General features: G+C 41.4%; 1 protein-coding gene across 1 annotated transcript in view; it reads right to left on the bottom strand.

Annotated features, from left to right (window-relative positions):
* Positions 1-640: 640 nt before the first annotated feature.
* clybl (citrate lyase beta like) overlaps positions 641-27,128 on the bottom strand; it is a 64,521-nt gene continuing 38,033 nt past the window's right edge. Inside the window, exons 3-8 of the mRNA XM_020633970.3 lie at positions 18,260-18,448; positions 12,076-12,177; positions 10,239-10,332; positions 9,465-9,632; positions 4,676-4,800; positions 641-3,366 (exon numbers count right to left, since the gene is read on the bottom strand). Of these exons, the coding sequence (XP_020489626.2) occupies positions 3,259-3,366; positions 4,676-4,800; positions 9,465-9,632; positions 10,239-10,332; positions 12,076-12,177; positions 18,260-18,448 (786 nt within the window). The 3' untranslated portion in view covers positions 641-3,258. The remainder of the gene's footprint in view (positions 3,367-4,675; positions 4,801-9,464; positions 9,633-10,238; positions 10,333-12,075; positions 12,178-18,259; positions 18,449-27,128) is intronic.

Raw genomic sequence — 27,128 nt, 5'->3', positions numbered from 1 at the left:
AACTGATGATGTTAAAGCATTAAATGTTCAGATTTAAACATCTTTAGAAAACTCATATTCACTAGTCACTGTCCTCTTCATCAGTCGGTCTTTAATGATGGCATGTGATCCAATACTATTAAATCTTTTTTTCATATAGTTATAATATTTTTGATTTTTGTTGACAGTGCTTAAGAGGTAAATATTCTCTATAGGTGATTGTGTACAACAGAGTGCTTTATTTTGAAAGGTTAATCTCTATTCTGAACGCCTCATGTGTGGAATCAATAAAACCTTTAAATATAAAGAACTCCAAATCAACACCACTAAAAAACTACAACTGCAGAATAGAGATGTTTAAATGAAAGCACTGATATCAGGTGTCATTGATATTAGAAATCAAAGAACAGAATTGATTGCAGCCTTGTTCTCTCGTCTCCGATGAGATTGAACCAGTTTAGTGTTTTGAAGATGATCTTGAGTGTATTAGTGGCAGCCATGTTTTGCTTCATCTGCATTCAATTGGACACTTACAGGATTCAAAAGTGAATTGTCGAAGAAAGGAACAAAGTCAGTTTTTCTCGCACATCTCTCTATGCAGTGGTTTTTAGATTTGATTGCAACGTAAAAATAAATACTTTAATGAATGTTTTAAAAGTCACAAAGTCAGACGTTCCCGCTTTAATGACACAGCACAACATCAGGACACATTCTGAGACTGAAGCAATCAGTTCATGACGCATGACAATCTGCTAGATCTGTAACTGGAAAACATCTCTTGTCACACACACACACACACACACACACACACACATTGATTTTAAAGATCAGACCAAAAAAATGGCCTCGCCCGAACAGTGCTTGTGGATTTATTTCATGAAAGTCAAACACAACAGCAACCTCGGGGTGTGTAATGGTAGATTTGGCGAAAAACAAACAAACAAGCCGAATGTGAATTCCCGACAGCAAAGAAGTGAGCCAGGGGTGAGAGAATGTATGTGGCCCGATGCCAACGAGACGGCTTACTGTTGGGGTCTTTGGCTGGGCGCAGGAGTGGGTTTCGATCTTTTTTTTTTTTTTGTCTGGCCTGGCCTGGCACAGACCGGCGTCCTGCCCCAGACACAATAGCTCATACAGTATGAGAGAGAGAGAGAGAGAGAGAGAGAGATGAGTGGACGAGGTGGGGTAGGGGAGGTGTGGTGCCTTTCATTACCATGGTCACCAATGGCACTATTAACCATTCAACACCCCCCCAATTATCCTCCCATCCGCAGTCAGAGAGACAAAGCCTCGGTCCTGGTCTGCTGGAGCAACATGGCCACTAATCTGTCTCACTCCAACATCACACCCACTTCACTGTCTATGGAAGTCAGACGTGTACAAACACTGCACAGAGCCTTCATTGTACTCACCTTGTACTACTTTAGTGTTGTATGTATGTGGCTTTTGTTTTTTTTATGTTAAAGCTGCTCTAAACCAATTGCCTCTAGTGGGATTAATTAAGTAGTTTGAATTTGAATATATTTGACTTCACAGAACTTTTCCGGGAGTTCATTCTTTTGTTTCATTTGGAAAAGTTACCATGTAAAGCTAGGTGAAAAAAAAAGAAAAAGAGAGCGACTACATTTTGGTAATGCAAAGAACAGAAGGTGAAGGATCTTTGTTGTAGACTCATAAGCAGAGTGTAACGTTTAAATGTCAACATTAGAGGTGTAGACTGAGGTTTAGGAAAGGGAGGCGTTCAAGGAGTCACGTTCTGTGTACATTTCTGGAGCTCTTTCAGACTTTTTTGTTTGTGTGGTGGAGGATTCCCCTACGCTGCATTGCATAGTTTGTTTTTAGGCTGTTGGATTTATCTGTGTGTGTCCATTAAAATGTGTGTAAGTGTGTTGCTGTTGTCTTTTTTTTTTTTGGAATACCCATGCACTGAAATACTTTATATTTTTTGCAGATTGGCTTTTATCTGCTTCTTCTTGTAAGACATCATTTAAAGGTTTATAAGAAAAGCAAACAGACAGGTCGATTGCCTTTTAAATGGACTTAAAAAAGAAAGGTTCATGTTTCCAGGACTGCAGATACAAACTGAAGTGTAGGGATGGGGGGGGGGGCATTCAAGAAGTAAAACCCTTTCAGACTTTTTGTTTATGTGGCGGATAATCCATCAAGATGGCATTTCAATTGTTGTCTACTTTGTTCGAATACGGTTTTGTGTCGTCATGTCTGTGTTTTCTCCCGTTTCAAATTTCTTTTTGATTTATTTTGCAAAGTGTGTCCGTGTCCCCATAACTTTTTTTTTTGTAATTTACATTTAGAAGTACAAAAAAATCGTTAATATTTCTTGCAGTTCTGCCAGTAGTTGCTTCTTGTTGATGTCAGGAAATCAATTTAAATGTTCCTTTATTAAAACACAAACACACAGGTGAATGTCATCCCAGAGGCTGTAGCTGGTTATTTCAGTGGAAGTTGGTGCTAAATGAGAGATCAGTTGTGGAACAGTGCCGCAGCGTGTGCATGTATACAGTGTTTATTTTTCGTGCAGGTCATGGTGTGTCTGACACTGCACGCCTTCTCCATCAAGACCACAGGCCTGCAGCTGCCACAGAGCGAGCTGCATGTCTTTGCTAAGGAGACAGACGCACACAAAAAAAAAAGCTAAATAGTGAGTTTATGCACTTCCATCAGGTTTTTTTTTTTTCTTCCAGTGAGTGGGACTTTGATGTCTGAGAGTCAGGGCCTGGGTAGGGGAGAGGTGGGGGAAGGGGGGGGGGTTGCTGAGGCCTGACTGGAGGACTGGGGCCTAATGAATAGCTCCAACAACAGTGGCTTGTTGTGTTTGTTTACCCTTTTCGCCCAGCTGCCTGGACCGTGGAGATGGAAGAGCATTCATCATGACCTGGGACACACACTGAAGAGTGACAGGACGGCGCACACACACTTCAGAGTGTGCCAAGAAAGTGGCCCGCACGGGGGAAATAATCCTCGACACACACTTCAAGACACAGATTTCTGCTGCTCCATGCTCGCTCACAGAGTTGAAAACATCTGAAGGTATATTTTAACATAATCATCCCCTCTGGAAATGTCCCGACAATCACATGAATTAAATACAAGCATTTCAACAGTTCTTAAAAAAAAAAAACATAACCCCAAACTTCTACCAGAGTGAGTTTCAAAGCCTTAAAAAGTGCTCTTTTTTTTTGTTCATGAAACCTGCGGCAATCCCAGTGTCCATCGACCTCTCCTGTCAGGGTCGCGTCGTGTGGTTCCTCGTGTTTCTGCTTATCGGTCGTGTCGTTTCTCTGGCACGGCGACGGCGAGCGAGAGGATGTTCTGTGCCTGCTTCACAGAGGGCATGTCGATCATGCTGCCACGGAAGGTGAACGCTCCCTGAAAAGGTTTTTACGGACAGAGGAAGAGGAATGTTAGACCGGATCTACACAGAACAAAACACTTTGAATGATCTTAGGTAGTAGGTCATTGTTGTTACTGCAGAACGATCCACTGCAGGAGAGCAATCATGAATCCCATTTTCTTTGTGTGTGGATGAAGCATTAACAATTTTAATCTAAAAACTTTAGCATTATAGACAAAACCATTTAGTAAAGAAAAGAGGACGATGCAAAAGAAAATGTAAGTTTAGAGCATTTGGGAATTATGAATCTTTTGGTATTAGATTAGAAGTAAAAAAAAACTAAAATCTGGAAAATGCAGCCAATAGCTTAGGAATTATAAAAACCAAGCACCTGTCGTGTTGAAAGACAAAAGGACTGACCCTGCTTGCTTTTCAAACCTACACTCACTCACACACTCTCACACTCTCACACACACACACACACACACACACACACACACACACACACACACACACACTCACACACACTCACACACACACACACACAGCGCAGCAGAGGGATGGGTAGGATATGAATCCCTCGGGCGATGCTTAGCAGGAGCGGCCCTGGCAGTGAGAGAGGTGTGGGCAGATTGTGTATTACCTCAGCAGATAGCCCACCGAGCTCAACACACAGGATCCAACCATGCACTAAATTAGGAACAATAATATTGTACACTTAATTGGCCCAACCCCCCCCCCCCCTTTCCTGCCCCCTTCCTACACCAGGGGTCGTACAGTATGTATTCTCTAGAAGCACAGAGGTGTGTCAGAGGGTACACAAAGGGATCCAGTCTCAGGGCGGAGGACGACTCCTGCCCATCGCAGCACACACTCACAGATATGGTGTCATGCTGGAGACATCAGTTTGAGGAAGTTGAAGAAAATCTCCTAGTTTATCTTAAATTCAATCCAATTAAAACTATTTATTTTCAGTTTTAGGATTACAGTGACTTATATGTGGAATAAGTTTGATTGAGAAAACTGGAAATCTCCAGAAAAAAAAAAAATGCTGACACATATGATAAGCAAGATAAGATGGTTAGTGCTTCTTTTTTTTGTTTTGTCTTTGCATTTGCATAATAATAAAAACAATATTAATAATAGACAGTGCGTCTAATAAAGCATTCATATTTTGCAGAAACTACTTTTCAGTACTTTATTTCTGACTAAATTCCCAAATTGTCTCAGTGAGGGGGCCATGAGAGATGAAATTGAAATCACAGAGAGAGTAATAGATTTTTTTTTTTTTTTAACCTTGTAAATGATGGTGGTTTAAATTTGAGCACAGGATGCTGATGTTACCTTTCCCTCCTTTTGGTGCTGGTCAAAAGCTGCAATGAGCTCTTTGGCCCACTCGACCCTCTCAGGACTGGGGGAGAACTCCTCCTGCACAGCCTGGATCTGCCCTGGGTGGATCACCTGCTTACCTACACACACAAACACACACACACACAAGAGAAAGAGAGAAAGGAAGAAAAAGTGAGATATGCTAATGATAACAGCAGGTAGGCTTTGGCTCCAAATGAAAATTAAATACAAGAGCTACTTGAGTTTAAAAAAAAATGTTTTTGCTTGTTGGCACAGAGCTTTCAATAACAGAGTTTGTGCCAATTACCTGCCTCGATTATACCAACACCATCCAAGTTTCTCTTCCAGTTTTTAATTCTTCCATTATTTCTAACAACAACTGTTAAACCAACAGTTTTCCAGAACAGAGTGACAACTTGAACTGTTACCATGTGAGAGGAATAACATCGGACAGAGAGGAGGAAAGGAAATATAATGTGTTTATGTTCATATGTTATGAGTTGGAGGAAATGAGCAGAAGATGCTGTGAATCAGAAAAGACTAAAGTGTCTTTAATCTGCCTGTAGGTCAGTATTGATGACAAAAAGAAACTAAGCTGAACGCTTAGTAGGACTTCAGGAAACACACACAGTCAAGCTATACACTTAAGAAAACAAGGACAGTATTTCAAACTATTTAAAAAAAAAATATTCCACTTTTTTCATGGATTTGAACATCAACAATCCTTCAATAAGGCAGCAGCAGCTATGAAGGAATCGCTGTTTACCCCTTCATACATTTGATATCTTTGCACAGTCTCAGTAAATGTTCATTGTCAGCGGTCAAATCACAACATCCGACTCAAACACGAGCTTAACATGTAGTTAAAGCTCCGTCTGACACAGTCCTCTCCCATCCACCCATTCACCCACCCCTCTTGAATCCCACTCCCTCTCTGTAAAATGTGGGCTAACGCCGCAGACATAATCCCGTGTACATTTGCAGATCAAACTTGTAGCGATAAGTTAAGGTTATGAAACGTCTGCTGAGATCCACGACTCAGCTGCAGGCAGCAGGAACTCGACACTTTGGGGCTTAGCTGTGTCGCCGACAACAAATCCTTCAAGGTGGCCGAGCGGGGCGGGCAGCACGAGCAGGGGAGGAAAAAAAAAAAAAATTAGGGGAGTAGGGTAGAGGAAAGGAGGACAGTAGAGGAGAGGAGAGGGGGAGGAGAGAACCCCTCTCCCTTCATCCAGCTCCGCTCACCCCAGTTAACCTCAGAGAAACACACACTGCAGTTACACAATCAACACGCTGTACTGTACATGGAGGCTGGGACAATGAGACAATATAGTTCATTTAACAGAAACTCATTATTAGGGCTACGACAAACCAGTTCTTACAGAGAATATTAACCTGACGATTAACTGTCCTGACGATACATTTCGCACACTTGTGACAAATCTTTATCACTATTCCTCAGAGGCCCAAAGCAAAAGTCTTAAATTGACACGTTTTTTTTAAACAACTATTTGGAACCTTAATGTTTTCTCATGAACAGGAGGGCAAAGAGTGACACACTGCTGCATTTAGGAAGCTGGAACCAGCAAAATGTTTGATGTTCTTGCTTGAAGATTTGCCAAATTATGAATCCACACATTTTATGATTCACCTTCTGTCAATCTATTAATATATAATCATAATTTTACATGAGAATCATACAAGCAAGCATGTTTTATTATGTTATATTAAAACGTCCCTGCAAATGCATCAATGCTTGTGTGTGTGTGTTTGTGAATATAGAGGTGGAGTTCTTCTCTTGGAGCCTGAGGACTGCCCAGGGCCACACTGGAGAGATGTGTGTATGAATGTGTTTGTGTACTTTTATATATCTGTGAACCTCCTATTCGGCAAAAAAACAAGTGCATTTTTAGTGCTCCTACTTTTCCTTTGCTCATACCATGAATCTGTTTGAAGTACAAAACTCAATGTGTGTGTTTTTTGAATGTTTCTATCAGGGCTGTCAGACAATTACATTTTTTTTAATGGCGATTAATCCTTAAATTTCAGTAAGTTATTTACGATTAATCAGACTTTTAAACCTACATTTGAAATTCCATTATTTCGCATTTAAAAATAAAAGTATTAGGCTTTTATTTTGAAATTGTATGTTGACTTAACTTGACTTTACTTGCTGTTTGAAATAAAGTAAGGTCCTTCTGGTAGATGGAAGGTTACGTTTCTGTCATAATCATTTTTTTTTTAAGTGAAATGAGACATTCAAAGACGCAGCAGTGTCGTTCTTTTCCATCACTGTGACTACAGGGAGACACTCCGCAGGCTTATCCACGGTGCCCCTGACGGGACAAAATAGCACGCGATTAGAAAAATGAATGCATTTATTTCAGGTCTTAATTAATCACGATTATCTAGTTGATCATGACTAGTGTGTATGTATTTGTGTGTGTTTGTATTTGAGAAGTGAGACAACAAGAGAATGCATTCCCTCTTCTGCCACCTGTTTTGCTCCTGGTCTGAAGACGGAGCAGCATGTTTCCACACTGAAAACTGCAGGCTAAAAGATAGTGTGTCTCGTCCTGTGTATGGTTGTCATATGTGCGTGCGTGTGTGTGTGTGTGTGTGTGTGCGTGTGTGTAGGACGACAGCAGAATGACAGCGCGCAGAGACAGACAGGGTAACTCAGGTGCCCTCAGTTACAACCCATTGGTTCCCCTAAAACTGCATCATTCATGCCCTCCAGCCAATCCCGCTCTGCCATGTGGTGCTGGCGTCTCATTGGAGGATTGCTATTTAGCAAAGTGCTCTCAGGCGAATGATGGGCAGGGTCCCGGGGATGGAAGTGAAATGTGGACCCTGAAAGCAGAGAATTTTTGTGGAACCGTTTCTATATTTCTGGGAGGCGATCATGTTTCAGACGGATCACTGAGTCTCAGCAGCAACACGTAGTTTACAGCACATAAAACAAGGTGCTTGTAAAGTTAAAAAAAGATCAGAAAATGAAGAGATTTGATCCCTGCATTCTGTCTTCACACTGACTTGTTTAGCATTAAGAAGCACCGGGTGTTTGTGTTTGACCGGTGTGTTCTGTGCTAATGGGTGCTGGTTGCGGCTTAGGCACTGCCAAGGTCAATTACTGCACAGGTAGAGGCTTTTGGCTGCACCGCATTATTGCTTAAGCACACTCGGGCCAGTAATAGCTACTAACTAAGATTATACAGAGTGCCCACGGCTTGTAAGCCACTAATCCAGTGCTTTTGACTGGTTCTGTTCCATATCAAATCAAAACCATTTATTCCATCAAGCAGCTGCTTCTGTTCATTTGCTTTTACACCTCTCACCTCAGACGAACAAAACACAGAGTTGTTCTTTTCAATTCCCCCCCCCCCAAAAATGTATTTTCTTAATTTAATGAACACATTTGAGAAGCACTAGGGCTTAACATAACGCGCCCTTATTGCAGTGTGCAAATATTCAAAAGTAAAAATGCTAAACTAGAATTTGTCGGTGCAAAATATTTTTAAAAAAGCACATTGCAATTGCTGAATAATTCTGATATAGACACACACAGGTACACATACTGCTCACATGAACCTGCAGCCCCAGAGAATAGAGGTGGCAAATGAGGTCACCTGGAAAATAAGTTGCCGTATGAGGCAGCAAGGAGCGCTGCTAGAAGATGATTTGACGATGTGAAGTGCAGGAAGCGTGTGTCGAGGAGAGTGCAACGTGGAGAGTGTGCTCAGGCGTTTTCTACTTTTCAGTGCCAAAAAAAAAGAAATCAGCATTTATTTACCATTGTATTTCTTCCTCTTATGTGTAATTATGTGCTGTCTGTTCTTTGCGTCATGGACAAGCTTGCTCCACACACATTGCTCTTAGAGGGATTCATGAAGTTGTTGAATGCAATTGAAAGAAAAGCTTTTTTTTCCAACAATTTATTTGTAGCGTGAAAGCTGACTAATTCTACTCGGTATCTCAAAGCCTAAGGAAGACAATTATTACTTTGAGTAAACAAAACATTTTATTGTTGGGGGGGGGGGTGAATACTACATGACAGATTTTGAAAATGATCGGCCTTCAAGGGATGAAAATACCAGAGCAAATAATATCTGCTGCAGCGAAGGAATAATGAATGAATCTGAAAAAAGAAAAAGAAAAAAGGCTGCCCTGCCTTCTGTGGTTACATGCAGTCTGCAGGGCACAGACACACTCACACACAAATTCTGAGAGCGTTGCCTGGCTACAGACACACACAGTGCGCTGTTAAAGCACAGGCTACCACTCTCTGTTAAATTTAATCACACTTGCAGGTGAGCACATGGACACAAAACCCTTCATCATGGGCACACCAGAAGGAAGAAGAGAAAAAGTCCTAGTTTTGGTGTCAGTCGGTACAAAAAAAAAAAAAGACAAGCGGCCAGTTTCTGGAGCAGAGACACAACGCTCATTTTAAGTTAGAACCATTGTTATAAAGAAGAGTTAAATGACATGAATGTCACACAAGCTAGGCGATATTCTGCATCCTTTTAATGTCTTTAAACTACATTAAGAACCAACCTCTTTGTCACTTGGAAGACATGAAAACAATGAGACAGAGTGAATGATTGCATGTAAAAAAAAAAAAAAAGAGGTTAATCTGTTCATGTGAGGTTTAGAGAAGTAAAGAATATAGAGTTTAAAAACTGTGAGGTATCTGTGGTGCACAGAGATGTTCATTTGTGGACTTCAAGTGACCTTATTTAAGAGGACAGGGGCAGATTAGAGACCCCAGCAGGAAGTGTACCTGTGAATCCCATGAGGGCTCCCTCTCTGGCCTGTCGCCTCAGCCCCTCCAGGTCTTTGTAGTCGATGTAGACCAGGTCGATGGCCTGCAGACCAAACGCTTTGGTGGTCACCACCACCTTCTGCCTCGCATAAAGGAGCTCCCTGGCATCTTTGGTTCGTGTGGCACCTGGGAGACAAAAAAGAAAGGGGGTGCATACATATCATGTAAGTCATAAAACAGATAAGGAGTGAGAACGCTTGGAGTAAGAGGTGCACAGGTGATAAAAAAAGATGAATCAGTGTCACAATCAGGACAATAACACTGGTGAGAAATATTACAATTTATTTTATTCTCCGTTGATGGAGAGTTAAACTTTACTGTGGAGTAAAGTCTGGTATTATTTTCAAATCACTCGAATATTTCTGCCTTTATCAGCAAACTTCCTGTCCATCTGAGGAATTGATTTAGAAAATAATACACTTGTGAGATGAAACTCATTTCTATCTCCTTCTGCATATTATCTTTGAGCTTTGACTGAAAACACACTCATCCAAAAAACCATCTCCCTCTTCAATAAAACATAAGCACAATAAAAGAAGAACTTGATTTGAAAACATTTCCCCCTGCAATACATTAATCAGTTATGTTTGAATACCTGTGTGGACATGCAGTATCACTATTTTTAAAAGCTGTTACTATGCAACATGACTCGATGTTGGCAGAGGAAGAAAGGATAACACTACTGAAGCAAACTCAATGTTGAGAAAGTTTAATAGAAGTCGTAGTAGCTACCTATGCTGGCACAGAAGTCATCAGAGCCAAACACCACTCCGTCATGGTGCAGACCAGCTGCTGGAGCAAGTCCACGGAGTTCCTCACACACCGCCTGGAGAGAATATATACAGATATATATATCACTGAAATACATTTCTGAATCAAGTGACACAGATCTACCCTGATTTATATCTGCCAATATGTCTGTCACTTCTCTCACTCTTTATATCTACTGACCCTCTAATGTGTTGACAATTGTTTTAATGACCTACGTTTCATTTTCTTTAAGTTCTCTTTAGGACGCTAATCTGTTACACATTTATTACATACGGTGCAACATCTACAATTCAACTAGCAGACGCTTCTATCCAAAGCGACGTACATTTACAGAGAGTAAGTGCATCACAAGTAAGGATCTAGAAAAGAGAAAACAACGTCAGTAAGATCAGACACACAGGAGCTGACAGGCAAAGCACAACATCGACCGCTGTTCTTGAGAGCTCTAATCAGCATCAAAAACATCCTAAAATCACCATTATCAAACAAAACCATCGTCATCATCATCATCACTGTCGTCATCAATAATACTCTTACTACTTAACCTACCACCTGCAGGTATAAACGCTACATACTCAAATGAAAACAACACAATCAGGAGTCTTCAGAGATTCATTTTTGTCAAACCAAAGAAAGCAGTAGTAGTGGTTGGTATCAATTCTTGAAACTTTAACTACCATTCTTACCAGTTCGTTGACAGTCAGGGCTGAAAAAGTGAGTCCGATTGATCAGCTGATGCCTTGTGTACTTATTCTACAACCAAATTATTCCTGATTTCTTATCTTCACTCATCAACGTCTGTGTTTTAAAAGTCTTAAACTGCTACAGCATGTCGTGTAAAGTCAACAATAATTAGTAAAGCATGAAGTTATTTTGCTAAATCAAATGTAATCAAATCTGTTTTTTTTCTACAGTGGAGCGAAGCTTTAGAAAGGAAAGCATCATATTCGCACCTGCTCTGAAAAAGTCAAGCTCAAACAAGCTCTTCTACTCAGACATCACTTCAGGATACAGTTACTATCGCCTGACAGTGAACTTAAAAAAAATAAAATCTGGAATGTGATTGTCTGTGGAGAAGGGAGTGAAACAATAAGAATGTGTCTCCTGCTTTTGTTGGCCTCCAAATTAATTTCACCACTAGCTGTGCCACAGAGGTTTTTCTTTTTTCTTCTTCTTCTTCTTCTTCTTCTTCTTTCTCTTGCTTGAAACCGGGGGGTTCAGTCTGGGCAAAGATACAGGGTGTTCTCAAGAAAAAAAGCACACAGAGGCACCCCCTGCCATCAGAACACACACACGTACACACACTAACAACCAAAAAACACAGACACAGAATCAGAGTGGAGGAACTTAAAAAAAAAAAAAAAAAAAGACAAATCAAAAGAAAGGAAGGACAGCTTGTTTCTCCCCAAATGCCCAAAACCGTGCCCTCTTTTCCCCGTGTAGCTGAAGGTCGTGCTGCACTGAAAACGGAAGTGCTTTGATGCTTGCCAAAATATCATTAAGAACTTTCCCAGTATGATGATATTAAAACAGTTCTAATTAAAAAATGTCAGCATGTCTGGAGAGGGAAAGGGAGAGACAGACAAGAGAAAAAGAAGTCAGGGAAAAAAAAAAAAAAAAAAAAAAGGCTCATTTTGAGAGACTGTCCGAATGCTTTGAATCCCTTTCATTTTGGACATGTGGAGCGCTCGGCGAGCTGACGCGCTCTTTAATCTAGAGTGAACAATGGACAAACAGGAAAAAAAAAATGTCTTACACAGGCAGTTTTTTTTTGGGGCGGCAATTGTTTGTAATTTACCTTAAAATTGAGCAGGCCCACAGCGGTTTCCACAAAGGTGACCAGGCGGATGGGTCCTGTCAGCGGCCGTCCTTTCAAGTTGCGCTGAAACCTGTCAACAAACTAAACACACGGGGACAATCTCATGCACGACTCATTAACAACAACCCACTGTTCTCCTGTTGGAAACCATGCGCCTCCAAACAATCAGAATAAACGTGTTTGTTTTTTGCTATACTTTGTTGGAGTCTGCACTTTGTTTGGAGCGCTTTCATTCTCTCTGCATCATTTGTTGTTCAAACTCGCCATCAGCTTGATTCTATTAGATTTTAGAATATGCACTCATCTTTAGGGAAACATCACATCCTTTTATTACCGCTTAAATTCCAGTATGTGTAGTAATGTGCAGCTGCCACTTAATCATTGTGTTATATGCATGGAAACAGGGAAAACCCACACTGAGATCCTGAGTTATTGAGTCAGAGTGAATTTAAAACAGCGAGAGAACATTTCCAGCAGTAAAAACCACATAAATGATATGTCACATCTTTCAACATCCACGATGGGGGAAGACAGACAGATAGGAAGGGGGGGGGGGGGGTAAAAAACGGAATCTTAACGTGCAAAAAACTCACTTTTGATATGAATCTTGACACCTTTATTACCTGCACTGTTCCCATTTGAGTCCTTATTCAGAAACACATCTATGGTGGGGTTCAAACAGCTGAGGGAGCAAGCGCAGGAGAGCAGCAACAAAAGCAGGTGAAATGAAATATTTTACATTATCACCAGGGTTCCCCTCTCCGTCTGAAGTCTCCTTCTCTACCTTCGTTCACAGGCTCTGCTCAACTACAGCATGTGTTCCCCTGAGAACGTGCACGCGTGAAAACGTGCACATGCACACACGCACACACACGGCGAACCAAAGAAGAAACAAAGTAGGGGAAAAAAAAGGGGGAGAAGAAACAAGATTTGGGGATGTCTTTGAGTGTGTTTTACTCCTACATTCTTCTTGCTCTGCACCCCCAACCTGCTTCCATAGCAGGGAACAGGGAGACTGGAGCAACAATCAGAGTGTGATGTGACACTTTGCTGAGGCCTTTATTCTGCACGACTCCTGCTAATATGCAAGCTCACCTAAGTAGGGCTTTAAAACCAAGTTTAATTCTTTGAAGACCAAAGCATTTCAATTTTTTCCAACAGACCAGTTCACAGCTAGCCCTGGACTGCCAGTGGGGTTGCCCAAATTCCAAAAATCTATCATCTGGAAACACACAAAAGCCCCTTCCGTTAGATATTTCCTTTCAAAGCCAGTCAAAAAAAAGAGAGCGAGAGAGAGGGAGAGAGAGAGAGAGAGAGGGCGCAAAAGCTCAGAAATCTGTCTAACCTCATGTCCCCCCCTCCTCTCCTTTCTCTCGCTCCCTCTTTGACACACCAGGGAAAAAAAAGAGACAGATATAAATAACCTCAGGTACAGCAATGCTATTTTCCTAAATGAAGAGCCAAATAACCCCGGTGCTCACACTCACCACTCTTGTTCTACCCCCCCCCAAAAAAAACAACTGAAAGAGTGGTCCCTCCATTGATGGATTTAAAAAAAAAAAAAAAAAAAAAATAGGGGCAATTTTAATCATCTCTCCATTCAATCTCAGTTGGATAAATCATATCTGAGAGATTTGCATAAATACAAACCATCAAAGACTTTTCATCTTCAAAGAGGTTTTCAAGACCCAATAGGCTTTGTACTGTAATCATCTGAGGTCACAACCCTGTGGGAGCAAGGCTGCTATGGCAACATAAAAACTAACGCTGGGGGCTTAGCATAATATCCCCCCCTCCTTCGCAAACACAGGAAGGGGTGGGGTAGGGTGGCGGTGGGGGTGTCCGAGAGGAGAGTGTGAAAAAGAGGGGTGTAGATGAACCTATTTCTGTGACAGAGGAAGCCAGATATGGGACGATGTGGGGAAACCAAGCTGACACTACACTGCAACACTGCGCGACGCAAACCCCAACATGGCTACGGCAAGCGGGGAGGTTGTTTTGATTGGGCTGGAGGAAAAACGCCGCTAGATAAAGAGCCTCCGTGCCTCTCTGATTACATGCTTCTGTCCGTCTGTATTCTCCTCTTCAGCTATTATACACTTGGAGGGCCTGATTTACGCTGCATCAGAGGGACTATAGTGCTTGTTCATTGTTCCTCAGGCGCGTACAGCAACCATTAGCTGTCAATGGCTCTCAAACCTAGCACACTTAGGATGTTATTCTCTGCCAAATTGAAAAAAAAAATACATATGAAAGAACAGAAAAAAGAAGAAATAACACCTCTTCTCGCCATTCAAAGCCACGCTACAAACAAGCCCTCTGACAATTTCACCACCCAATCATGAAAAGGGAAGGAGGGCGAGATGGAGCAAGAGAAAGGAGGCTATAGTGGGACAAGTTTCAATTAATTTTCTTCAAAAGGGGGCCAGATTAAATGTTTCCGGCCTGCTGAAGTGTTCATTTCACAGAGGGGAAGCGGAGAAAGGGACGAGGGGAGGGGCCCGGGAGGAGGAGTAGAGGAGGAGGAGCGGGGACAGGGTGTGCGATTCTTTCGGTCCCACTGCACACCAAATAGTGTGGTGGGCAAAGAATGCGCACGGCTCCGAATCTGTGTGAGAATTGTCCCCGGACAAAAGGAGGGAGTTACGCCTGTTATAGCCCAATAAGGCCTGTCAGTCACACAAGGGCCGGGGGAGAGGAGGAAGGCAGTGCTAAAGGTTTCCACACAAAGGGAAACAAGCAAGTCCATCTTTTAGCCACTAATCAGTCTGGAGGATTCCTGCGCTAATATCAATAAAAAAAAAAAAAAGGGAGAAAAATAAACAAGTGAGGGATTTACTGCGATGCTTTACGAGAGGATAGAAAATCAGACGCATGCTTACAACGCAGGCGGATGAATACAAACGTGGACACAGAGAAGTGATGTGAAAAGAAGACAAGGAGAAAGTAACAAGGACAACCATGGGATTAGATGAGCAAACATGAGCAAAACAAAGGTCCAATAGAGGGGTGCAGACTTGACCGTGATTCAGGATAACCTGCTGCTGCAGAAACACCCTGGCAAACACTTTGCAGATCCAATGTGCAAACAGATCAACACAGAGTGCTTATGGCGACAACACTTAAGTAGTGGAAGAAAAACAAAAGAAGGCAAAAAATGTCAAAATGTTCAGTACGTCAATACTTTTTGAATCCACATGATTTCAAACAACAATCTCTGTTAGTTTAATGATCCATGAAATCGAAAAGAATGAAAGTTTTTAAAAAATTGCAGATCTTCAGTCATTTTTTCAACCTGAAGCTGCAACAAGAAAAATGAGAAAAAGGAGCTGCGGTCAAAATTCAGAGGTCGGCAAGAAGTGACATTTCTCAAGTCCTTTCAGCATTTATTTATTATCTTAAAAATATAGACAAAAAGCAGAGGAGGTGACACGGTCTAAGTGTCACAAATACTGCACAATGCTGAAACATTGCCGATGTGTTTGTGCAACTAAGACATCGTGCGGGAGGAGTTAGCTTGCAATTTAAGGTCAAGGTCACTTTTTACTTTGGGGTGCACAGGACTTATGTTTCTTTTGCCATGGTACCAAAACAGTTATCGATGTCCTTTACTTTTGTAAAGTTTTGTAGTGTCAAATTCAAGTTTTATTTATTTTTTTGGTTTTGTTATGTTTGATGGATAATTGAGCGTACATTCTTTTGTGAGAAGACGTAGAAACGGGCAGTCTAAGGCAGAGAAAAAGTGAACACCTGTCACCAATTATACTTGAAAAAAAGAACGGGCAGCAGGATGTAGATGTGTTCTAATTAAAACCACTAGTTAAAAACTTCCTGCCCCTTTCCTTAGACCGCGTATGAGTGTGTGTGTGTGTGTGTGCATGTCATATATATACAGAAAGTAAAACAGCCAATTAAAAATAAAAAGGTAAACTGCTTGGCCGTGTTCAAGCCTTCTAAAGAGCGAGAAGGAGAGCAAACAGCAGATGAAATGTTGGCAGATTGCAGCAGAAGAAGTTTTGAATTAGAAGTAAATAAAGCACCTTTGAACTGTTTGTTTCCTCCTGCTAAGTGAACCATATGGAGCTGATCAGAAAGGCCTACATTAATGATGTCACTGTCTCCTGACCTTTGAGGACCTGACATCCGTACCGCGCCGCTTTATGGAAAGCCAAAGGGATGGCCTAGCCTAGACGTACTGCTCTTAACTAAGGCACAGGCACAGTTTTTTTTGGGGACAAATTTCTAAAAGTATTACATGAGAATGAGAAATAATTGAGTAAAAAAAAAAAAAAAAAAAAGAGTGCACAAATGTATTAATGCAACAGTTATTTCTGCTGCAATTACCAAAATGGAAAGACTATTGTCATACTGCAGCAAAAGCCGTAATGCTCAATTCAGATGTATTGCTCAGATTTAATGTTTTTGTTTGGCTGTTCACTTTTTAAATGTTGCCTGTAGATTCCCATGTGAACTGGTCTTCATCCTGGGCTGGTCTGCATGCACAACACAACACAACAAAGACGTCACAAGCAGCCCTAAGCTTTACCTCTTCAAACTTTGCTTCTTTAAAGCAACATTATTGAGGAATTTAGTTCGGTGTGCTTTAGCACCAACCGAACGTCTCTGAGTGCAACTACACTGTCGTAAAACACGTACACTTTATCGACATAGCCAGCTCAGCCTACTGTTTCTCGAAGCTCTCGCCAACATGTAAAAGCCTGTCCAATCTTTAGTCTCGTCCACCTTCTTGCTCGGCCAGTCTCTCTTTTTCCCTTCTTAGAATCCTTGATTACATCCTCTTTCGTCTCTTCAGCCATTGTACCAAACAGTACTGAGACGGGTTAACTGGCTTCTTGTTAGCTCAAACTGTGTGAATTTGTGCTGTAAAGCTGTTTGCACGTCTCGCGAGAGAACTGTGGCCATTTGCCAAAGTTACATAGTTCTGAAAACATGCGACTGGTGTGCTCTGTGGAAATAGTGTAGACGCCATTTCCCTGTTGATATTATTGAATTATTAGATCGACTTTGAAACTACTATTTGAAGCCACTTTCTTTTGTGGCCATGTTCAGACATTTCTTTTTGATATGCGTTCAAACCCAGGTCAGTTACGATACTGCCCCTAAAGTTTTACTTGTATAGAAGTGTCAACCCAAATACTTATAAGGTCTAACTGTCCCTCTACTGACAACCTGCATCACAGCTGTCTTCCATGTTTGTTTCCACTGAGTCAGTGTGAGTGACTCTTCGGCACTTCTATCCAGCATGGAACAGTGACGAGCTTTGCTCAAGATAGATGTCAAAGTCACATGCATACCAACCTATTAGCTGTTCAGACTGAGACCGCCTTGCAAAGAGATCTGACCTGCATCTGATTTAGGACCAACAAATTTGGATGCTTAGATTTGTGCAGATGGGATCACCATAGATTGAGTGGTACAAATCTGAATTAAAAAGGTCTGATTCCATGAGACTTGTGCTACTCAAACGGTCATAAAAAAATCTGATCTGAGTCCCATATGAGCAATGAATCAGATTTTGATCAATTTTGACTGTCTACAAGAATTCTCGTGCTTTCACCAAAAGAACAGGGAAGCTTTGACGCTTATTTTTATTCATTATACCTGTCTGGCCGAGAGTCTTAAATTAGATTTAATTATTTCTCAGCCTCAACACGGCAATGTCCTCATCAGTCTTCAGTATGTTCAGCAGAGGAAGAAGGCACCACTGTGTTGTTACAGAAAGCTATCGAGCTTCAGAAGCTAATCCGAAGAAATGTCATCCGTTTCTAGAGCAGCAGCCAAGAAAAACACTCGGCCCGTCCCCGAGTCCTGCCACAGGGATCGATTCCCTCTTTTACTGGGATGTGGAAAAGTTTGTTATGATTGCTTTGAAGATTCCTGTGGTTTCTTCTTACTTCATGACTCTGTGTAGGAGCACCAGTGTGTTTTTAAAAGACACCCAGAGGTAATAGAGAGATATGTCATGGGTATTCTCTTGGACTTGTTTAGTTTTTGCATGTGTTGCAGTTTTTTTTGTGTTGTTGTTTCAGGATGTGATTACACTTGGTTCTAAGAAACACTTTCAGATTACTCTCTTTTAAAAAAAAAACAAAAAAAAAACCTCAAGGACGACTAACAAAGGGAGCCAATATTCATAACTTACCCATTGCACTTCCTGTGTGTCCTCCACTTTGGGCAGCATGATTGCAGGAGGGAGAACCTCAGCCTGCAGGATGACCTCGAGGTCAGCCTCGGCTAAACCACTGGACACAGAGTTCACCCTCACACACTTCTCCGTCCGGCCCAGGTCCAGTTCTGCTAACATCTTGGGGATGGTCTCCCTGGCTTCTGTCTGGATCAAGACAAAAACAAAGACAAAACACACATGAAATCAGTTTCAATGAGTCAAAACAAAACACTTAAAGACGCCTTGTTACTCGGAGTGATTACTTTCCTAAGAAAGATTGAAGATGTATTCTGGCTCAAAACAACATTTACGACAAATGCTTGGATGCAAATCAGTTATATTTACTTAAATGCACTACTAAACTATAAATTGTAGAAGAATGTAATAGAAGTCCAATTTCCTTCAAGGAAATGTTGCCAGATGAAATATATTGACTATCAAGAGTGATCATAAGAACAAATATTGTGTTAAGAACACAGATTACATGCAATCAAATAAGGTGACTAACAAATGATATATCAGTCTGGAATACATCGTATTAAAATAAAGCATTATGATGTAGAAAAAGAAAAATAACACATCACTTTACTGCAGTACATCTTTATACAGTAGGCCACACAATCCTTGAAATGCAACCTGCAAACTCAACTTTTTTTTTTTTATCTGTCAATGCAGGCTTTGTATGAGCTGAAGAGGAAGAGACATGAGCAGGATGGGAAAATCAAAGAGAAGCCCTACAGTCCAAACTTCTATCAGTAACACAGTAGCACACGCTGCTATATTCAAACCAGATGCTGGGCCACGAGAACGGAGGGGGAAAAAAAGGATGTAAAGGAGAGAGAGGTCCGGCTAGTGAGAGGAGAGAGAGAGAGAGAGAGAGAGAGAGAGAGAGAGAGAGAGAGAGACAGAGAGAGAGAGAGAGAGACAGAGAGAGAGAGAGAGAGAGAGAGAGAGAGAGAGAGAGAGAGAGACAGAGAGAGACAGAGAGAGAGAGCGAGAGAGAGAGAGAGAGAGAGAGAGAGACACTCTCTGGGAGAAATGTGGTCCGAGTTAGGCAGCGTGAGGAAACGGTAGCTTAGGAGTTGTCAGGTCAGATCAGAGGCCGGAGCCTTTGAGTGCTTATGAGTGTGTGCGTGTGTGTGTGTGTGTGTGTGTGTGTGTGTGTGTGTGTGTGTGTGTGTGTGTGTGTGTGTGTGTGTGTGTGTGTGTGTTTGTATGTGCATGTGTGCTCTGGAGATGATCAAATTGGGATTCTTTTGTCCTTTCTACTTTTAAAACTTTTAAAATTATGAGAAAAGAAAAATACTTGAAACCATACAACGATGCATAAAGAGTTTGACGAGTGTATAAAGGTGTTTGTGTTGATTTTGGCGCCCCCTCTGGACAAAATGGTACCTCTCATCTCTTTACTGATCCCGTCTTGTACACGTCGAAGGGTTTTACGACAAATAACCTCATCAGCTTTATTTTAAAGTCAAACGATATACTCATCGGGAATGCTGTGGGGGGAAAAAAAGTTAAAAAGCACGCTCTTAATCGTCTTATCTGACACCTACCCTGTGGCAGTGGTTACAGGCAATACATTAGCTATATAGAAATTTTAAGTCTCGTCACGGATGGTCTCAGCTGCTTTTTTTGGTCATAAAGAGGCTTCGATATTATTTTCAGTTCATTCCACAACCAGTAAAAAAAAAAACTCATCCCAGGAGCTTTAAAAAAACACTACTTCTAATTGTACAAGACCAAAATCAGGTAAGATGTAAAAAAGTGAGGATGCTGAGTGGGTCGTTTACTTACTGCACCAATGAGTAGCGGCTTATGTAGCATCGTGCTATATGATGATATGAAATTAATACTAAAAAGGCTTTGGGTTGACTGCAAATAAACATCTGACTAGGCCTCATTATAAGCAGACAGCTCATTGAAGTAATGTGCATGAAAGAGAAACTGTAGACAGATATAACATGGAGAGGCCATACATCACCATCTCTTGTAAAAACCAAAGTAAACCGAGCTTATGGGGGACCTCTCAAGGGTCACGGGACGGCTTCTGAGACAAAACAGCCCTCGCTCTGATCTCCTGGAATGCAGAACTGTACTTGATATTACGAACGCCCCTCCAGTATCAATAAAATATGGTATCAAAGTACATATCAAAGATTTACTCAGACTTAATAGGGGTCATGAGCGGGCTGGACTGCTGCGTGTCATCTATGTCTGTCTTTGGCTCACTGAATGAGACAAGAGGGATTGTCACACCGTATGATGGGCGCGCTGTGATCTTTGACTCGTACTCAAGTTTGGCTGTAACCTCTCTGTTAACTCTCTGTAACTGGTAGCTTTCATAAGCCCACATAGACCCGTAACTGTATCGCGGTAACCTAAAACGGATGGAGCAATTTACAAAGCCATCATTCAGTGTTCATAAACCTGCTACTTGGTGGATAAAATTCTGTCTGTGGCCGCCTCGGTTCATGGTGACTGGAGGAAAATTGATCTGTGAGAACCGTTCGCGAGAAAAGACACATTGATCCCTGACGTAAACTAAATAAATAGTGATGTAGAGATCAAAAAAGCTTCGTTTTTAAGATTCAGAGCTCAAGAAGACTGCAGAGGTCTGAGTGTATATGAAGTGTAACCAGACACCGCTCATTGCAATAATTGTCTCCTGCACTTTCTTTCTTTTTTTTTGTGCAATCTTGACGCCAGGAATAGCTCAGAAGATGGCCAGGTCACCGTGCACCACCCTTTCTTTTATCAAGACCTTCTCTTAGCCGGAAGAGAGATTATTCTGCCAGACACCTTGACCCCTATGGGCCCCGCCACTCTGAGCTTGAATAAAGCTCTTTGAAAAAGGAGATATTTTACATTAATGGACAGCCATCCAACAAGTTGCTTCAAAGCTCCCTCCCCAATCACCTGGTGTCCAACGGAGAGCTTGCCTCAACGTCAGCTGCATCTCCTCTTTGATTCCCTCCATCGTGCTCATCATTAGAAGCTGACACACCGGCAGGCGGGCGGGCGAGGGAGCAGTCGGCCGGAGCAGGCAGGGCCGTGGAACGCACACACGCACACAAGAAGCTTTTTCAAGTGCAGAGGAGGCTGACCTTCCAGAGAGCGAGGTCGGCTCCTTAACACACAGCCTGAGCCTCGACGCTGAGGATCCTACGAAGTGCTGTGTGTACGTGTCACAGCATGGCTACTGCCGTGTAGACACCACATCGGGTCTGTAGCGTCCAAACTCGTGTGTGTGTGTAAAGTCCACAGCGGGACTGTCTTCCTCTCCAGCAGCGGATCGTGGATGTACAACCATGCCGTCTTGTAGCTTGAAACAAAAAAAATGTTAACCATCGCCCAGGAAGACTTTCACGCTCAGTCCCTTCATTCAATTTGAATAAGAGATCAGTGCAAGCCACGTAGGGACTGTAATATTAAAGTCCTGAATGTAGATTTTGTACTACACACAGCATCTCCTGACCAATATCAGGACCTCTTTTTGAAGGTCTCTTGTCTATGACGACACACTTTCACTCAAGTCTTGTCTTGCTCGTTGACAAAGAGCCTTTGGATTTTAAAGCCAAGGTCAAGGTTTCAATTGGTAGGGATTTTAACTTAATTGCCTGTGCTTTACTTACTGTGACCGGTTGCTAAATGGCAATGGCCTGGTGCGCTGAGAGGCCTTGTGCTTACGAGCTAACGATACGAGCCAACAACACGAGCGATTATTATTATTATTATCTTTATAAAGCATAAAATACAAATTCCTTGAACCAGGTATACTCGCTCTTTAAAGGCTGCATTATAAAAAAAAACAGCTAGTGTACACGTTATCACTGACATGGTTCCTTCAAACTTTACAGTGCTGTGGTTTTTATTCCCAAAGTGCATATATGTTTTGTTGTGTGAAAATGGAGGGAAATCATGAGTCACCAGGAGAGTACTTGTTTTTCTGTCTTTTTTTTTTTTTTTACCTTTTGAGAGCTGGCGTTTTGCACCCTGCTGAGCAACATGAGCTGCCATTTAAAATGAGCTGTAGAGTATCTCGGGTGAAGGCTGCCTGCCTGAAGTATGACTGTGTACACATTTGTACATCCGTCTTTGTCAGTGTGTGTGTGTGTGTGTGTGTGTGTTGGGTAATGTTTGTGTGTGTGTGTGTTTGCGCAGGTTTCAAGTCATCTTGGATGGGGTCTGACAAGTGACATGCTGCACTCCAGAAAGCAGGAGGGAGATGACTGACTAATTCAGGCTACATTGATAACTGAGACATAGCAGAAGCAGATTCAGGCCTTCACTCTTGTCAGTTGGAGGCGCACCGTGTTACCCATTTTCCTGTCAGGGCAGACAACACGACATAACTAGCAGGATGGAGAAGGAGGAATTTGTAAAACATGAAACCTGCTTGTCATTGTTGGTCAAAACTGACAGCCCGAAGTGGGAAAACAGCTAGTTATTAGGCGGTATCTATTCACTTTAATTGGCCATGAAAAGCTTTCATTACAGCGTTTTGGTTACAGTTCATTACAAGCTGAATTGCGATGTTTGCAGGGGAATTAATTCCCAAGACTATGGATTCATTTTTGGGGGGGAATCGGGAGAAGGTAGAGCTCATCATTCCGTATCTTTAAAAACTACATACAGAATCATCATGGATCTGCATAATTAAAATGATGTACTTAATTAGGTTCATTAGAGATTATGCATCAGTTTGTTTCCTAATGATTTATGTCTCATTTGCAACTCCCAGTACAGCTGTCTCCACTCCGACAAAGTCAGCCCAATTTACTGTTCGTCCAACTAACACAGGGCTAATTATGCTTAACATTATGTCCCTTCTTAGCTAACTAATGATTGATCTTATTAAGGTATGTAAGCAACTTACTTTGAGCTTCATTAGTGAGCTTTAGAGCATGCATGAGCTGAAGGGCATACTCAAATCACAACTCTATCAGGTTTATTCCATCTAGGCAGGAATATAAAGGCTACAGTGCGCTTTAAATCACATAAGGTCGGGTTTGTCGTTGTTTGAAGCAAAACTAGATGATCAGCTGTGAGCGAGTGAAGGGTTAGGAATGAAATATAAAGCAAGAAATTAAACCAGTGGCTGGATGGGGGATTTGCAGAAAATAATGCACATCGTCATGGATTACTTAGAACTACAACAATAGGCTTTGTCTTTGTTTGTTTTTGATTTCACACCTTTTGTTAAAATGTGAGTTATGTTTAATAACATTTACAGTTACATATAACTATAAAAAATATTTTTTCTCTGCAGGTTGAGTCATGATTTGCTCTTAAACACGACAACTTCAGGTTTTGCCGCTACAAGCATGACGCCTCTTTAGGCCGCTATACAAACCTTGGAGACTTGGAGGCGGACACATCTGGCTGTAGATGATCTCCCTGATGTGTTTGTGGATGATGTTGTTCAGATTTGTTAATTGTGTCTTTTAATGTCTAATAATGTATTTTTTTGTATTTGTATATGTGGCTGCTCGTTTTTTGTGTGGTCATTGTTTGCTTGTGTTAATCTCAATGAGTTTCTTTCCTGGTTATATAAAGGTTAAATAAATAGAATTATGTTCCTGCTATTATGATTTAGCTTTGATGACTCATCATCGTCAATTAATATACATTTATTTAATCCCCATTTACCTTAAAGTTCCTGTGAGGAACTTTCGTTTGCATTGCTTTTGGCGCCCCCTGTGGACAAAGTGCTACATCTTATCTTGTTTGCAATTTTGTTTGGTACTAGTGTAAGTAGTGTTTTCTTTAAACAGTCAAATTTGTCACCTACCTTCAATCTTTTCTATAGACAGTGTCAACAAATCTTGTTTCTAGTGTGCTAACCTTTTGTGTCACATCCTGCGTGAGTTGTTCCAAGCAATGAAAATTACTATTATTATTAAATCTTGAAAGTAATTTTCTCTGTGCTTGTTTAGGTCATATAGACGCATCATTATTAATTTCAGTCTGTTTCAGTACCAGTTTAAAACTCCTCCATGGTGCTTTATAGCTGCAGTGCTCCTGTCAGGAAGTATGACAGAAGTTTCCTAACCTAACACTTAAAGTATGCACCTTCTTCAGAACATAAAGTAAAAAGTGGGCAGAGAGAAAATCTATATTCATGCACAACATCACTAAACCCCTACGCATTTAAAAAAAAGAAAAGAACATGATTATCATCTGACCTCAAAAGGATTCCTTAGAAAGTCACTTAGTATTAGAGTAAATTCAGACCATATGACATTTCCAGTTGCATCATAAAGGAACAAAACCATGATTACCTAGACTAAATGGAAAACAAATGGGAGTTAAGAGGATTCTTTAAAAGTTCACAAATGAGTCACGGAAACAAGGCAAGCAAGTTAGCAATAAAGGGTCTGAGATGTGCACAGAAGTTTAAATAACCACAAGGTTGCAGACTAAAGTAAAATCTGCTTTCAGTTCTCAAGGCTGAGGAACTAAAACTGCAGATGTGCAAGGATGAAGTCTTGGCAGATCCTTGTGATGTTGGACTTCTCAGCTTTGTGCCAATATCGGTTCATGTGACTAAAGTGCTAAAAAGGTGAAGAAGGTGTAAAAACCTGAAAGTGAACATTTTAAAAGGACGTAAAAACGAATGACATTTCTAAGAGAGTTACAGTGTTGCTCATTTTCCTCTCTCCTGCACCAACATCTGCTCCATTCCTTTCCATCTCCTCTCATTCTTTCATGTTTTTCTCTCCTCGTCGCCTTCTCCATCATCACTCCTCCTACTGGGGTTACTCTCAAAGTGTTACGTTGCGAAGCCCACGTAGCACAGAGTGGTGCGGGCTGCGGCTTTGCCAGTGAAAACACAAGAGTGTAACAGGATAATGAGAGAAGAAGAGAGGGCCTCTCTGTTCTCCATGTCTCAGCATTTTCCGATCCCTCGCTCAAACTCAGCACACGCCCACAGCCCCCCCGGTATCTTGGGACTCTTGGATGTAACCTGTGACTTCTACTGATATCTAGAAAAAACAAATGGGAGAAAAAGAGGTACACTTCTTTCTATGTGCGCCGACAACGGACCAGCCGTTTCCAACCCTAAGCAGCTACAGCTAATCGCAGCACTGTCATCACTCTTATGCACCCTGACCTCTAGTTCGTCTATCAAACCTTCCCAAAGGACTCGAATCCATACCCTATGCATAACATATAACACACACATGCACTGTGACAGCCAGGTAAGGTTTGGAATCGAGGGACTTTCTGATCTGTCGGGGACAGGGTCTATTTTCTGGCTGAGCGGCTTACATCCCGTTTGTGAGTCTTGGCAGCCTGACTGGGAGTTTCTCTGAAGTCTCCTGGGTCCGCAGAGATGTTGAGTTCACAAGGATACAAACATACACACACACAAACACAGGAACATGAATATACACGGCCAACACACTCTACATACAAATGTTCAGTATTCATAATTCAACAGGCTAACATTATTTCCCAGGAGCGCTTTCTGTCACAAGTTTAGTCATTTGAATCCACTTAAATGGAGAGCAGATCTTTCAGTGTCCTCTGGAATAACAGAAGTGAGCATTGAGCGGAGGTCATGTATCAGTTGGCAGTTGGCTGCATAATTTATGTTAAGTTGAAAATCTCTGGTGTCAGACACAGTTCATGCATAGAGCATAGCTCAGATATTGACTGCGCTACTAACAGAAAAGGGTAATAGACCGTAATAATGTCATCCACTCTACCATGTGCCATTTATTCTTCGCTCAGCTGCTCCTACCGCCACCACAAAGGTCTGTCAGGACCAGTGGCCAGTGGTGTGAAAAAAGGGCATGAATATATGAAAAAATTGAAATTTTGCAGTGTGCACGATGACATTACGAGGTTAAAAAGTCAGTATTAACAGCCAGCTTTTTAAATAATTAAGTTAATACCAAGCGGCAACCTCAAGTGTTGAAAAAAGAAGCCAATGCAGAAGTGAAAAAACAACTAAACTGCAGTTCCTCGAGTGTCCACTTGAGGCTGGCTCTAAAAGTCAAGGAAGCCTCATTAGGTCTGATATTAAAATGTCTATTTGAACAGCAGGAATTAACATGTTTAGAGCTGGGTTCAAAAAAAATAATTTGGTATCAACAGTTAATTTTCTTATTTGTAACATTGTACGAGGATCCCTTTTTTTTCCATAACTCATCTGTTTTGATTTTATTAAGCCAAAGAGTTAATCACACATTTGCATAATTAGGGATGTAATGCGTTGACTAACAAATGGATGCGTTTTAGCTGTTAGCCATGAGGCTAATGGTCCGCCTCAGCTCTACCTGTTTGCCTGTTACAAGGAGGATCAGAAGTAAGGTTGAGATAGCATTTTCAATACGGCAGCCACCATTGTTGAGCTTCACAACGCCTCTGCAGGAACCAATGTGTGACATCACTGAGTCTGCATCCATGTTTTATAAAGTCATTGGTAAATATCAGTTTCTCAATCACTAATTGAAGGAGTCTCAAACAGAGGGGCTTTTTTGTGGAAATAAATGATAATTTTACAATTGACAAATATGGGACAGAAATTTGATTTTACCACTGAAACTCTTTCAAATATTGGAAACAGTAAACTTAGCAGACCAATTGCAGCTTCTGACTGGAAGGAGGGCAGGGCAGTATGACAGCATAAACGGCATAAGGGTAGAAATGTGTGCACCGGTAAAGACTGCATTATTATTTCCACCACTGGAGCTTAATCGTGTCGTTATTCACATTTAGCTAGCCCATGAAGCTCCATCTTCATATGGACTTTGGGCATTGAGGAGGAGAGTTAAAAACAACAACAACCTAAACACTAAAAGAGTTCAAATTGTGGTTCTCAGAAACACAAATC

This window comes from Labrus bergylta, chromosome 13, assembly GCF_963930695.1.
Source record: "Labrus bergylta chromosome 13, fLabBer1.1, whole genome shotgun sequence".
Taxonomy (NCBI): Eukaryota; Metazoa; Chordata; class Actinopteri; order Labriformes; family Labridae; genus Labrus; species Labrus bergylta.
Note: the sequence above shows the minus strand (reverse complement) of the source record. Positions and strands in the feature narration are given on the sequence as shown.